This window comes from Ostrinia nubilalis, chromosome 6 (genome assembly GCF_963855985.1).
Source record: "Ostrinia nubilalis chromosome 6, ilOstNubi1.1, whole genome shotgun sequence".
Lineage (NCBI taxonomy): Eukaryota > Metazoa > Arthropoda > Insecta > Lepidoptera > Crambidae > Ostrinia > Ostrinia nubilalis.
Genome location: NC_087093.1, coordinates 17,016,040 through 17,031,870, shown reverse-complemented (window position 1 = coordinate 17,031,870; position 15,831 = coordinate 17,016,040). Strand labels below are relative to the sequence as shown.

The 15,831-nt window shown below is 47.1% G+C and overlaps 1 protein-coding gene across 1 annotated transcript in view; it reads right to left on the bottom strand.

Annotated features, from left to right (window-relative positions):
- LOC135072848 (dynein axonemal heavy chain 2) overlaps positions 1-15,831 on the bottom strand; it is a 94,332-nt gene that overhangs the window by 32,501 nt on the left and 46,000 nt on the right. The window contains 23 exon segments of the mRNA XM_063966889.1: positions 38-183; positions 1,340-1,486; positions 2,541-2,704; positions 3,512-3,711; positions 4,219-4,389; positions 4,916-5,091; positions 5,980-6,202; positions 7,800-7,924; positions 8,127-8,226; positions 10,750-10,904; positions 11,249-11,478; positions 11,652-11,727; positions 12,610-12,760; positions 13,494-13,598; positions 13,858-13,974; positions 14,182-14,293; positions 14,343-14,431; positions 14,476-14,595; positions 14,640-14,759; positions 14,805-14,921; positions 14,966-15,085; positions 15,269-15,388; positions 15,433-15,552. Of these exon segments, the coding sequence (XP_063822959.1) occupies positions 38-183; positions 1,340-1,486; positions 2,541-2,704; positions 3,512-3,711; positions 4,219-4,389; positions 4,916-5,091; positions 5,980-6,202; positions 7,800-7,924; positions 8,127-8,226; positions 10,750-10,904; positions 11,249-11,478; positions 11,652-11,727; positions 12,610-12,760; positions 13,494-13,598; positions 13,858-13,974; positions 14,182-14,293; positions 14,343-14,431; positions 14,476-14,595; positions 14,640-14,759; positions 14,805-14,921; positions 14,966-15,085; positions 15,269-15,388; positions 15,433-15,552 (3,204 nt within the window).

Sequence of the window (15,831 nt, the reverse complement as noted above, 5' to 3'; positions counted from 1 at the left end):
GCTGTCCATCGAGCGGGCAGCTACGGTCGTCGGTCACCTTGATGTCCAGCACGGGCGGCTCGACGTAGCGCGGGCCGAGCACGTTGATGATGAAGGTCGTGATGCAAGCGGACACGCGGTCCACGCGCAGCGAGCGAACGAACAGGATCCGCTGGAAGTCGTTGCAGATCTCGTTCCAGTCGCCTGGTGAATGAAAGAGGACCTATTGATCAATCAATCATCAGCCCCCCTAGACAAACTGCAAAATATTTATTTATTTATTAGGTACACTAAACAGTTCATACATTTTAACATGGTTTAACACATGATGCGCATATGACCTCAATTACAGGTATACACAGCATTTCTTTTTGCAATGTTAGGGAACTTATACACTAGAAAAAACAAAAATCAATTGAATAGAGTAGAGCTTATGTCAGTGTTTATGTCGAAAGATGGTCGAAAAGTACTTTTTTGTATTAAGTTTCAAATGTTTCTATTTTTGATTCGATCAAAAAGTGCCACTTGTCAACACCTACACAGGTGACGGACCAAGTGAGAATACTCATATGTACTATTTTTAAGCTTTACACATCATATAAATACATAAACACGCTTTACGAAGTTCGCGTGAAAGTGTACGTTTTCTTTTCTGCCATAACTTGCGGATAGCGCTTAACTCAATAAGTACCTGAGGTATGAGTAGTATATGAGCGGCACAGGAGGGTGCTTTTGTAACGTCAAACTTCAGCGAGACATCAAATCTCCTTCAGATTTATAAGCTCTCTCACGTTATATTAATATTATAACATTGACCTGTTATGTCAATGTTACCCCTCCGCTCCCATTCCTCAGGCACTGGAGGAGTTAAGCTAAAGACCTACATAAAGTTCTTATCAACTGATTACAAGTCATTTTTTCAATTTCTATGCCCCTTCTAAGCATCAAACTTAACCCTTAACCAGGCTCCAGAGCCCACATCAATTTGAACTTTATGCTGTGAAGATACAGTTGAAATCCAATGACTTTTTTAGGCTAGACTCCGAAAAAATATCCCGCTAGTTACAGATGAGCGATAGTAATAGCCCGGCGGATTAGCGAGTTGAAGTGGCAATGGGCAGGGCACATAGTACGCAGAACTGACGGCCGACGGGGCAGCAAGGTTCTGGAGTGGAGGCCGCGTACCGGAAAACGCGGCGTGAGACGTCCAACCACAAGGTGGACCGACATCATAAAGGTAGCAGGGAAGCGCTGGACGCAGGCCGCTACCAATCGATCAACGTGGAAAGCATTGGGGGAGGCCTATGTTCAGCAGTGGACGTTCTATGGCTGAATGGTGATGATGATGATGATGAGTTACCGATGAGCGGCTGCAGCTCGGGCTCAGGGTTGAGGTACCACTCGCGCCACTCCTTGGTGAACACCTCGAAGGCGTCGATGACGCCGTGGAAGCCCGGCAGCTTGTCCAGCTCCGTCACGTTGTCCCAGCACTCGTCCGGCATCCAGTCTGGAGAGGAGACACAGCAGTACAGACAAAGGTGTATGTAGTACACCACTAGCAAGCGGCTTATTCTACTATTCCCCGTTGACAATCCCCGTTAACGCCAGCACTCGTCCGGCATCCAGTCTAGACAGGAAATACAGTAGTACAGACAAAGGCGTATGTAGTACACCACTAGCAAGCGGCTTATTCCACTATTCCCCGTTGACAATCCCCGTCAACGGGGATTAGTGAACTTTTTGTTCACTATTCCCCGTTAACGCCAATTGAGCTTATAATGTTAAAAATAAAATCCTAATGTTGATGGGGATTGTCAATGGGGAATAGTGGAATAAGCCTATCAAGCAAAGCATTTCAGAAAACTGATTTAGTATTCAGCCATTTTTTACTTTGGACATGTAGTAAGAGCTCATACATGTATGCCAATGGTAGGAACACCAAATAAAGAGTTTAACGTGAAGTAGTGACTCATGGATGGTTCATTGGTCAAAATTACTTTTTAGATAGTTGTTTCCATAATCAGTGAACTCGCGAATTGTACTTCAGATTGATACTGTCATGGGTTTCCTTGCATTTCGATCTTTGAACCACTCATAAGGTCCAAATGTCTTCTTTACGTACGTAGAAGACGTGGCTTTCAGGTTGTATCCTTACCCATAACCACTCCTTCTAAGAGATGTCGCTTGCGCAAACGCCGATGTTCGCATATTTTTCCCTTAACTCTTACAACATCCACGGGAAGAGTGGAAGTGGTTCTACTCTTAACTATGTACAAGAACTTCTTCTTCTTCCTCGGTCCCTCACTGATGAGGATCGCGACCACATAAAATATAGTGTTCCTCCACAGACCGCGGTCATAAGCTGTGTGGACCGCACGATACAAGCTTCCGCTAACCGTCTTCCTCACTGCGTCTGACCATCTCGTCGGTGTCCTGCCCCGAGCACGTCTGCCTTCCATTTGTCCCAAGATAATTTGTTTTTAGACAATGCCTTGGCACCGCATAATGTGTCCAAAGAAACGGAGGGTTTGCTACAACTACACTAATGTTTAAAATCATACTAGTGGGGTTCTCCGGCTGCTCGGAGCGGTCGAGCACGACGCCGCCCTTGAGCAGAAACAAATACTCGTGCGTGCTCAGCTTGCCCATCTGGAACAGGATGCGAGACACGATGTGGAAAGACAGCAGCAGCTTGTGCCGCTCGAACAACGCTCGGCAGGTGTTCCTGGGGACAAGAACATGTAGAAGATAGATGTACTTGTACTTTGATAGAGGCTAAAGTCCGGTCGCCGAGCAGATAGAATTTCGTCCAATGACCCCAAGCTACCCATCCTTATCGCTCGCGCGTGATTATATTGCTGTCACGACTGTGCGACGGACGCCCACAGTGAGTGTGCGAGCACGACAACAATATAATTACGCGCGAGCGATAAGGATGAGTAGCTTGGGGTAATTGGACGAAATTCTGTTTGTGGCTTTATAAAGTTCCTACTTGATCCTATGTACCTACTTTTTCGGAGGGACTAAAGTATGACCCTTTCCTTTTTACCGATTACTGATATAAATGTAATGATACAGCAGCCTTCACCCTAGCATCTTTTAAGCATCGCTTGCCAGCGCCCGCACAGCAGCTCAACGCAATTTTTTTTTCGAACAAGAAACGCTGCATCGCCTTTCAGCAGTCAACATTGACATCGCGGCGATGCTACGCAGGCGATGGCGAAGTGACAACGTTATAAAAACGCTATATGTCATCCTTATGGCAAAGTAGGATCAAGTAAGAACTTGGTAGCCTCTAAAAACGGTAAAAACGGTCTGAACTCTAAACGGTATCTACCCGTAACTTTGACAAATACCAGATGGTTGTCAGTGTTATCACATAACTAAGGACCCTAGTGGGTCTGGGTTTTATTGGAAATCAAGCTGTTAGATCCTGGCTATACAGGAGTTGCAATTGCGGGGAAGTATGGTGGGACTAAAGTTCCTAGAGTCTAGTGACTTGCCTGATTTTGAATAGATAAAGCCAACTTACTTGTACACAGCATAAGTATGGAACTCGTTCAGGTTGTTAATCCGGTCTTCCAGCTCGCCGCCCTTAGGGCTGCGGTCGATGGAGTAATTGAACAGGTCGATATAAGCATCCAGGGAGAACTGGTACATCGGGTCGATGCGCGACAGGTCATTCAACGCGAAGAATAACACGGAGGCGCGGACTGCCACTGGGACGTAACCCTGCGGATAAAAAAAATATTTTAGGTTTAAAATAATACTATAAGACCTCTGTAACATTATGGATCAATACATAATTGAGCGTTCGAGTTGCAATCAACGCTACCAATCAATCTGGAGATCATTGGAGGAAGCTCATTTCAGAAGTAGTTTATTTCAGCCTGTGGTTGTAATAATTATAATGACGATGATGAAACAAACATATTTTTCATATGTCAATTTTAAATTTACACTGCCTGTTTATTTTTTTCCACAAAAAATACATTGTAAATGTGTCTGAATAAAAAGAGTAATTTACAAACTCCTGCGTTTCTGTCTGCATCCAAAATAAGTCCACATCAACGCCTACACATACTACCTACAACATCGTGCTACATGGTCCTTCGAGCCGGATAAATTTGTTGTTATTGTAAACATCCTACTAAACAGAGGTGTAGTTTTATGAGGACGGATGGGTGTTTATTCTTTGACGGAAAACTACTGGAAGGATTTTTATGAAACATCACAAACTTGTCTAGCCGTGTCGATCTCCTTCTCAGTCTCGGTGGAAGTAATGAGAGCTTCCTTGACCTCAAGCGACGTGCGCTGTGACGTCTGTAGCGTCACAAACAGCTCCTCGTTGTCCAGCAGCGGTACTTGCGACTCGTACATGATGCGGAGCAGGTCGTTTTCCAAGTCCATCTGTAGGGAACACCAGGTTTAATGATGAGCTCATAAACAATCAAACGCGAAGCTCAAGACCGAACGCGATGGAGGACTGTTGTGGACGCCCTCTGCCCCATCTAGGGGACATAGGACCTTAAGTCAAGTAGGAAGTCAAGTCATAAACGCCAAGTTACTTGAGGTGTATGTATACGTAAAGTCAGTTGGTGTATCTGCTTTTTTATGCAGAACAAGATGTTAAGTGAGATGCTGTCTAGGACGGTACATCACTCACAGGCAAGTCCTTGTTCACTCTCGCCTTGAAAAGGCTGGGATTAGTGTTCCTTTATCAGCATTTTCAGCGATGGGAGCTTGTTTACGGGCGAGCCACTAATAATAACTTAGTCTCATTGAAAGACGGTGACAAGCAGATTATCACCTACACCATCAGTGTTCTGTGGATTCTATTTTGACCTGCCTTGGTAAGAAGACCTAGAACTGCCAGATTGGCAAAATAAGTTTAAGTTGTGCGAATTCATCTAATATACGTTGACAATCTACGTACCAAAGTCTTCTTATTATTAGCGATGGTCATGACGAGGTTGTCTTTCATCAATTCCAGCTGGGGCCGCTCCTTGCGCACGACGATGCCAAGCAGCTGTGACGTCAGGCCCTGCTCCTTTACCGCGAAGTTCACCATCGTCGTCTTGGTTAGCGTCTCAGGCGTGTATACTGGATTGCCTGAGAATAAAAAGGGTGGATTATCACAGAGGTAAGTAGACTTTAGAAAAAAGTGCTTTTCATAGGGCTATACGGGCTTGATTTCTTTGGTCTTCTGTCCTGGTCGCGTTTTCGCAAATGCGAACTAGCGCCCTTAGTGTCACGCGGACTGTCAGTGCGGATCGCTCCGCACAGCCGATCTGTATGAACTGCTAGAGAGCGGAGCGGTTCCTCCGGACCGCATTACTCTAAAACGCTCCCTAGAATTTCATACAGATTGGCCGCGTGACACTAAAACCAGCCTTACATAACCAAAATGACAAATTTCTTTCTTCCGTTCATCATGTTCTTTACGGAATATGATACAAGCTGAGTAGGAGCCATTTTGGTTCAACAATTTATTTATAATTATTATCCAAATTGTGTAAAATTACTATGTTTGAACCAAATAAACAATTTTTCTTTCTTTCTTTCTTTCTTTCTTTCAAGTACCATACTCTTGTGTCGGTCTTCCGTCGCGATCGCGGTGCGGACCATCACCTTGAGTTGTCTAAATTTCAATGAACACCAGACTTAACAATACTCCACTACCATAGATACGTACTCAGTTATGCTTTATGCCAGTAACATTTTAACAAAAAAGGTACTGACACTACAAGATTACGGACAATGAGGGCTATCGTTTTAGCGCTCACCAGTTGACGCCACTGTAGAGTAAGGTCCTGTCACTTGCTAGTCGCGAAGACAGTGGCGCCAGCTTGTGAGCGCTAAAGTGGTAGGAGGACTATCGCATTTGCACTCATCAAGATGGCGCCACTGTAGAGTAAGGTCCTGTCAATCGCCAGGGGTGCCAACTGTTGAGTATAAAAACGATAGCCCTCATTGATTAAAACAATTTGAATAACTAACCCAGCTTAGTAGTGAGATACATCTTAAAGTTCTTGTTATACGGCACCATCTTCTCATTGAACTTGATGACGGTAGCCGTGCCGATGGTGACGATAGCCTTGTCCAATATGGGAGCGATGGACGGGTCCAGCACCTCGCCCACATTCTGCACGATGACCGGCGTGCCGTCCGTCAGGCAGTTCTCCATTATCTTGAGGTAGTTCGGCTGGCCGAAGTCGACAAGCTAGGAGAAATGAGTCCATTTAGAACGGTTCGAACGATTCAATGAACTACGAACCATTCATCATACCTTGTGACGCGCCCCGCGACGCATCGACAGCCCTAGCACCGAGCGCAGAGATTTTGACAACCCTACGGCTGCGCGGCCGCACGCCGCACGGACCGAGCTAATATAAGAGACGGCGGCGACTGCGGGCGCCTAGCATTCGTTCGGGAGCCATCGCAACAGCCAGACGATCGCGCGCGCGTCTACGGTTAATTGCGCAATAGCTGCCCTCACTGTTCCCACTAACCTGGCTCGATAGGACTTTCTGCTCGCGCGGTTTCCGCGACACGAGCGAACCATCGCTGCCTGTATTCCCATTCAAATCCCTACCGAGTGCATGCTTTACTCAATCCCAACCTGCGGTAGCAATCCCGCTGCCACCCTTCCTGTAATTCCTCCCCACTCGCCACGTAGGTCCCAAGCCTTTTACCTTTGGTGCACGAATCCCCACTTCGTTGACCTCGGTTACCGATTTGGGAGCGAACCGTCCTACCCCCCTGGTCTATAAGTATCCAAACTAACACTCGCTAAACCTCGCACAGGGCGCCGCCCCTCTCGCGGATACGTGAACTAGTTTCGGGACGCGAACCGGGCGCGTCGCTATCCCCCTCGCCATAGTATATTTGTAATTGTAGAATAACTTGCTCATTATCTAAATAACAGTAATTTAGAGTCAGTGAAACTAGAATAAGTAAACTATTGTGGAACCTGAATTACAAAGTGCCATTGTGTTATTGATTGTGCGTTTCCTTGGTCAAATATCCCTGTATCTAGGCATCCTGGATAGGTACACATCCCTCATCGCAAAAGGCGAACTGGGACTTAGTACTAAACAGCGGGGTGTCAGACTGAGCTAGCTAAGACGCCCCGTTGCAACCTTATTAGCTTGATAGGAAAACGTAATTTTTTTCACACACCCTCAATTTCATGTCTGTTTGCAGTTGGTTCCACATACGGCATACATTGAAGCGAGAAGTGTCCTACCTACCTGTATGTAGTTTTTTTCTCCTAGATGAGAGATCCAGATGAGCTTCTGCCCACATTAGCTAGACGGCTAAATTTTGTGTTGGTCCCTAATCTAATCCTAAAGCAGCACTGGTAGGGTCACCATGTAATGTGGGGACCGGTAGTTGTCAATGAGAGTTAATACTGTGCGATGCAAGTATAATTGTGTATCAATTTTCACAGCAACATCAAATATATAGGCTTATTGTATATTAGTGTGAGGGTGGCGCGTACACATTCTACAGTGTCGAGAAACAGGCAACTGTTTGAGGTTAGATCCACATAGAGGTGTCATGTCAAGAGTGATGAAAAGCGTAAGGCACCTGTATGACGTTCTTTTCCTCGAGATGCGAGATCCAGATGAGCTTCTGCCCACATTAGCTACACGGCTAAATTTTGTGTCGAGTGTTGCGTGTTGCCTGTTTGAGGTAGGATCCACATAGAGGTGTCATGTCAGGAGTGATGCGGCTCAATTATGTATCGAGTGTTGCCTGTTTGAGGTAGGATCCACAGAGGTGTCATGTCAAGAGTGATGAAAAGCGTAAGGCACCTGTATGTCGTTCTTCTCCTCGAGATGCGAGATCCAGATGAGCGCCTGTCCCTGCGGGTCGACGGCTAGCGGCCAGCGCGTGGCGCGCACCACTATGATGCCGTTCTCCGCGCTGAAGTTGTCGTCTGTAGAAACAAAAGTCATATCATACGACCATGGATTGGACGATTTAATTATGACAATGACAAAAGGAAGACACGAGTATCAGATATATCGATCATCAAAGTAATATTGGTCCTTCGAGCCGGATAAATAGAATGGCAAATGATTTAATGAATATGTATTACATATCAGTAGGATAAATGGTAAAGGCAAGGCAAATCTCACCAGGCAACCCCATGTAATTCCAATCTCTCAGTGTGGCGTCATCAAGGAGGAAGTATTTCATGCTCAAATCCATTGTCACTGGCAAGTTTTCGTTATACACCTGTAAATATTATTGTAAGTTTATAAGCAGCATCATTTAGTTACTCCTAATTAATGTGTTTAATTAATTAGCGATTCAATTTTCAAAGTTATCAAATATTTTCCTCATCTCACTGTACCTCCTATTGATGTGCCGTTCCCGAGAACGCTCTCCCAACTGAGAATATTCTCGGGAGCGCTCCCGGGAGCGTTCTCCTAAGTGAGAAAGGTTGAGAATCATGTTTATCAAATGGAAATAAACAAACTTTCTTAAGTAAAATAGTATTAAATTAAGTCGACAGATAAGTGTATATTAAACAATACACTCTATTTGCAGTGAAAGGCTATATTCTCAGTGTTCCCGAGAATATTCTCGGGAACTTTCTCGGCAATATTCTCAGCAACTGCACCTTTATTATATTTTATTTTTTTCGTCGTGAAATGTCGTTTTAATGATAATGTAAGATGACAAAAATTTCTTTTTACACGTAATTAAATAATGTAACTGTCCATTTTTTCGTTTTTAACACGCTTTTATTAGGTCGTCGTGTATGTAATTATCTATGTAATGGAATCTTAGAATCTGAATTACACGCACTTCTAAGTCTTGTATCATCATGAAACTTGGCAATTATATGTAGGTAAGATGACAATACAATATTGTGGTACCAGCTGGTCTGATAATGGGACTGGAAGGTGGCCAAAGGAATTCCTAAACTAAACGGCGGAATCACATCGAGTTTGGGTTCATTGGATTTGTCTTTTCGAAATCTTTAAGTGCTAGATAATGTCCAGAGTCCTAATGATGGAGTCAGGAGGTGGCCATAGGAACTCCTAAACGAAACGTTGGAAACTCATCGAGTTTGGGTTCGTTGCATTTGTCTTTTTGAGCACTTTAATGCTAGATGATATCCAGGGTCCTGATGATTTTTGGCCTTTTAGTGCTGTTAGTAATTAAAAGCGTGTTTTTAGTTTTTTTAACCATTCTTATTTGACATTAAGGGCATATTTCACAATCGCTTAGTAAGGGCCGTTTCGCCACTTCTGGATAAGTTGTGGATAGCTTGTCTGCGGGAAATTTGACACATTTTTATAGAAAATACGTGCTAGCTAGATTGATCCGACACTTACCGAATATATCCCGGACATTAGTCTGTACGAAATTAGAATGGTTCTAAAACAGCTGAAAAACAACAAGGCACCGTAATCACGGCTGAGCTTCTGAAAGCAGGCGGAACGCCAGTACTAAAGGCTTTTCAGAGCTGCTCGATTCCGTCATCCTCGAGGGAATAACGCCTACGGCATGGCAAAGAAGTATGGTGATACTCATCTTCAAAAAAGGCGACAAGACCTTGTTGAAGAATTATAGACCCATTTCGCTTCTGAGCCATATCTACAAGCTGTTTTCGATAGTCATTACGAATTGTCACGCTAGCAGGCTCGACGACTTTCAGCCCCCCGAACAAGCCGGTTTCCGAAAAGGCTTTAGTACCATAGACCATAATAATATACGCTTCGGCAGATTATACGGAAAATCAAGGAGTATAATCAGTCGCTTTGCGTTTGTGAACTATGAGAAAGCCTTCGATTTGATTGAGACATGGGCAGTGCTGCAGTCTCTCCAACTGTGCCAAATTGACTATCAATACATTAAAGTATTGAAAGGTTTGCACAAATACGCCTCAGTGACAGTCCGTTTCAAGATCAGGACCCGAAACCTATCCAGTTGCAGCGAGGGGTGAGACAGGGAGACGTCATTACCATCGCCCTGAAAGATGTTTTTAAGCTTCTGGGCTAGAGCGGATTCAGCATAAATATCAACGGCGAGCACATCACCCAGACAACAGACGATATCGTAGTCATGGTCGAGATTGTGGACGATCTAGGCACAATGCTCGATGGCCTCAATAGAGTCTCTCAACGAGTGGGTCACAAAATGAACATGGACAAGATTTAAAAATCATGTCTAAAGACCGTGTTGCACCCACTCCTCTAAAAGCTGGAGACTCTACACTCGAAGTTGTTGACAATAATGTAATATACCTGGTACAATCAGTCCAGTTAGGTAGGTTCAACTTCGAAAAAAGGTCAATCATCGACTCCAGCTCGGCTGGGCAGCCTTCGGGAAGCTTCACGATATTTTCACGCGGCGTCTCCGTCGCGTTGCCGCTCCGCTTTAAATCCGCTTTGAATCCGCTTGCAATCCGCTAGGGTGGCAAGGGCCTTAAAACTCAGAGGCACACTGATGTTCAAATACCGTAGCCGAGTCCTAAAGCCGCGGTACGCGTTCGCCACGAAAAGAGTGAGCAAGACAGCAATATATCACTCACACGTGTCATGCCTTGTTTATAACGACTAGTCTTAACGCCAAGTTTCAAAACATTACAAATAATATCACATAAAAACAACAAAATTAAAATTAAAACTAAATGTATTCTATCGAGAACGCTGAGAATATTCCCGGGAGCGTTCTCGGTTCTCGAGAATATTCTCACTGGGAATATTGCCGGGAACGAGAACTTTCTCAGCGGCACATCTCTAGTACCTCCATAAACCAGTCGCTCATCAGCGACTCGCGGTACTCGGACACGAAGGGCCCGAGGTAGGCCACGAAGCCGGTGGCGATGAGGCAGTCGCCCGGCAGATTGTCGAACTCCTTGTCCAAGCGCTCCACTGTGAGCTCCCATCGTTCCCTTTCACCTGGGAATAGTAGGTAATTTCTTAGTATTTCTCTTCTGAATCAGATTGATTATGTTGCTGGTCTTATTTAAGAAGAAATCACACTCAAGGACGTTCTTATAAGCCACCTTCACGTCTTAATCCTTCTGCAGGCGCACGATCATCTCGTTTAGCTCACGCAACAGGGGTGTGCTAAGATCTGCTGCTTCATGCGGAGAGATTCCAGCGGCTTTCTAGAAGCTAACCTGACAGTCCAGTTATGACGATTACCTGACATTCCAGTGATTTACCTGACACTCCGTTGATGACGCTCACCTGAAAGTCCTATTATGACGCTTACCTCACAGTCTGTTGATGACACTTACCCGACAGGCCCGTGATGAGTGCCTCAGCTCGCTCCAACTTGAGCTGCAGCTGCCTGGACTTGCGCTCGAGCTCGTCCTTCTGCGCCACCTTCTCATCATACTCCTTCTGCAGGCGAGCGATCATCTCGCTGAGTTCACGCAACTTGGCTCGAGCCTCTGCCAAGATCTGCTGCTTCATGCGGAGCGATTCTAACGCTTCTTCGAGACGTTCTTTCTTGGGTTTCACGATTCTGTAAGTGGTGGGTGATTAACTTTGAATCTTTTTTGTGTTCGGTCAACAGCAATGCAAATTGCAGTTACTTATGACACTACGGTGATATTTTTTTGTGCTGTCAAATAGTCGTTTAGTAAATGCTGATGTGTGATCTCGTTCATTACTACATTAATATGACAGTAGACTTACTTGTAAACCTTGCCGTACTTCTCAATAGCCCTCACCCATAAGCAAAGCGACTTGGCAGCTGAAGACACCGTGCCCACTGGACAAATAGAAGTTACTTTAAACTAAGGGTGGGTTGCACCATCTTACTTTAACTTTGACAAACGTCAAAAATATGTCAAACTCCATACGAAAAGCACCGGTTATCGTTATAGTTACCGTTATAGTTAGGTGGTGCAACTTAGCCTAAGATTCTCGTTTTGACAGTTTTAAAAAGTACGTCAAATACCCTATTACAACTCGGCCCTATCGGCAGTCAATTTTGCGTTAGTGTGTAGCCACTTTCCTGCCCCAAGTGCCCCAAGCTCGAGTGGCGACCACGGGCTGGAAGACGTAGCGTGGGCAGGCCTCCTACTAGGTGGACCGACGATCTGGTAAAGGTCGCGGGAAGAGCCTGGATGCGGGCAGCGCAGGACCGTTCATTGTGGAAAACCTTGGGGGAGGCCTTTGTCCAGCAGTGGACGTCATTTGGCTGAAACGAACGAACGAACGAACGAACTTGTAGCCACATTGTATAAAACTATTGCCCATATAGAAGCTCTGTTACAAGTGTCTGCATTAGAAGCATTCTAATTTCCTGGTCGAAATCTATCAATAGTCGCAATATTGATGATCACTGTGTTGCACTAAAAACTATTGCAGGTTCAGAAGCGCCAAGAAAGAAACATTGGACATCATAATATACTATAGTCTGGTCTGCGAGCACGTAGAATTTTTCCAATGACCCCAAGCTACCCATCCTTATCGCTCGCGCGTAATTATGTTGCTGTCGCGCTCGCACACTCACTGCGGGCGCGCGTTGCACTGTCGCGACAGCAATATAATTACGCGCGAGCGATAAGGATGGGTAGCTTGGGGTCATTGGACAAAATTCTACGTGCTCACGGACTAGGCTTTACAAGGGTAGATAAACTAGGCGTACCAATCTCTGGGTCGAAGTCGGGCTTAGCGGTGTAGGTGCCGATCTTCTTGAGTGTCTTGTCAGAGATGTTATCCTTGTCGAACTCCCGCAAACGGTCCAGGAAGTACTGGTCGCCGAGCTGACGCTTAGCTTCGGCCCAAGTCGGCTCTTTCTACACGATTTAACAGGTTTGTGAGCAAATAGCTAATTAAAAAGGGTTAACAATAGACTGGGCAAAACATTAGTTAGCCCCATAATCTTCTTCTTCTTTTCAGCCAAATGACGTCCACTGCTGGACAAAGGCCTCCCCCAAGGTTTTCCACAATGAACGGTCCTGCGCTGCCCGCATCCAGGCTCTTCCCGCGACCTTTACCAGATCGTCGGTCCACCTAGTAGGAGGCCTGCCCACGCTACGTCTTCCAGCCCGTGGTCGCCACTCGAGAACTTTCCTGCCCCAACGGCCATCGTCTCTACGAGCTATGTGCCCCGCCCACTGCCACTTGATTTTAGCAATTCTGCGAGCTATGTCGGTTACTTTGGTTCTCCTGCGGATCTCCTCATTTCTGATTCGATCACGCAGGGAAACTCCGAGCATAGCCCGCTCCATCGCCCTTTGGGTGACCTTGAGCCTTCTTATGAGGCCCATAGCCCCATAACAGACATAACAAATTATTCAGAACTAGCTTTTGCCCGCGGTTTCACCCGCGTGAAATTTAGTTTGTCACAGATCGTCATAAATTATAGTCTATATTGTTATTCTGTTATTCTAAACAATTCTACTGTAAAGTTTCATCAAAATCCGTTCAGTTGTTTTTGCGTGAAAGGGTAACAAACATCCAGACATCCAAACTTTCGCATTTAGAATGTTAGTAGGAAGTAGGACTAATGTGGTTAAAGAAACTCACTTGTAACAGGATCAGCACAGCCTCTAGCACCATTTCTACCTTTTGAGGTGGTTTCGCGTAAGACTTCACTTCTGTGATGTCTTTCTTGTTCAGCGCGTCCAGAGCCTATGGAACAAAACAAACGACGGGTGAATTTATTTTCACTTAAATAGAGAACCGAATGCTGCAATCGTTTCAGCCAAAGGACATTCATTGTTGGACAAAGGCTAGGATTTCAACGAGCGGTCCTACGCTGCCCGCATCCAGGTGCGCTGCAATCTTCACCAGATCATCGGTCCACTGAGTGCGTTTGCGATTGCGTTTAAAGGTCATCAGTGTATTGCGAAATTATTCGTTGATACCAGGACCCTAAAGTCCAGTTTACCTTAACGGCCTCCTTGAACGCGGGCATGGCGGAGGCGATGTCACGCAGCGCGACATCAGCCAACTTTTTGCACTGTATCTCCTCCTCCATTGTCTTGCTGCGAGCAGCCACGCTGCGCTACATTATAAGCTCTAATGCCAGGAGCTCAGGGTCCAGTTTACCTTGACGGCCTCCTCGAGCGCGGGCATGGCGGAGGCGATGTCACGCAACGCAAATCAGCCAGTTTCTTGCACTGGACTTCTTCCTCCATAGTCTTCTTGCTGCGGGCTGCTACCCTGCCCTGCATCGTCAGCTCTAATGCTAGGAGCCCAGGGTCCAGTTTACCTTGACGGCCTCCTCGAGCGCGGGCATGGCGGAGGCCAGGTCGCGTAGCGCGGCGTCGGCCAGTTTCTTGCACTGCACCTCCTCCTCCATGGTCTTGCTGCGGGCAGCCACGCTGCGCTACATCGTCAGCTCTAATGCTAGGAGCCCAGGGTCCAGTTTACCTTGACGGCCTCCTCGAGCGCGCGGCGTCGGCCAGCTTCTTACACTGCACCTCCTTCATGGTCTTCTTGCTACGGGCAGTCACGCTGCGCTACATTGTCAGCTCTATTGCTAGGAGTCCAGGGTCCACATTACCTTGACGGCCTCCTCGAGCGCGGGCATGGCGGAGGCGATGTCACGCAGCGCAACATCAGCCAGTTTCTTGCACTGGACTTCTTCCTCCATAGTCTTCTTGCTGCGGGCTGCTACCCTGCCCTGCATGATCAGCTCTAACACTAGGAGTCCAGGGTCCAGTTTACCTTGACGGCCTCCTCGAGCGCGGGCATGGCGGAGGCCAGGTCGCGCAGCGCAACATCAGCCAGTTTCTTGAACTGCACCTCCTCCTCCATGGTCTTCTTACTGCGGGCAGCCACGCTGCGCTACATTATAAGCTCTAATGCTAGGAGTCCAGGGGTCCAGTTTACCTTGACGGCCTCCTCGAGCGCGGGCATGGCGGAGGCGAGGTCACGCAGCGCGGAATCAGCCAGCTTCTTACACTGCACCTCCTTCATGGTCTTCTTGCTACGGGCCGCTACGCTGCGCTACATTATAAGCTCTAATGCTAGGAGTCCAGGGTCCAGTTTACCTTGACGGCCTCCTCGAGCGCGGGCATGGCGGAGGCCAGGTCACGCAGCGCGACATCAGCCAATTTCTTGCACTGCACTTCTTCCTCCATGGTCTTCTTGCTGCGGGCTGCTACGCTGCCCTGCATCGTCAGCTCTAATGCTAGGAGTCGAGGGTCCAGTTTACCTTGACGGCCTCCTCAAGAGCGGGCATGGCGGAGGCCAGGTCACGCAGTGCGCCTCCTCCTCCATGGTCTTCTTGCTACGGGCCGCCACGCTTTACTGCATCGTCAGCTCTAACGCTAGGAGTCCAGGGTCCAGTTTACCTTGACGGCCTCCTCGAGCGCAGGCATGGCGGAGGCGATGTCACGCAGCGTAACATCAGCCAGCTTCTGGCACTGCACCTCCTCCTCCATGGTCTTCTTGCTGCGGGCTGCTACCCTGCCCTGCATCGTCAGCTCTAATGCTAGGAGTCCAGGGTCCAGTTTACCTTGACGGCCTCCTCGAGCGCGGGCATGGCAAAAGCGAGGTCAACTAGCGCGGCGTCGGCCAACTTCTTGCACTGCACCTCCTCCTCCATGGTCTTCTTGCTGCGGGCTGCTACGCTGCGCTACATAATAAGCTCTAATGCTAGGAGTCCAGGGTCCAGTTTGCCTTGACGGCCTCCTCAAGCGCGCGGCGTCGGCCAGCTTCTTGCACTGCACCTCCTCCTCCATGGTCTTCTTGCTGCGGGCTGCTACTCTGCGCTGCATCGTCAGCTCTAATGCTAGGAGCCCAGGGTCCAGTTTACCTTGACGGCCTCCTCAAGCGCGCGGCGTCGGCCAGCTTCTTGCACTGCACCTCCTCTTCTTGCTGCGAGCTGCTACGCTGCCCTGCATCGTCAACTCTA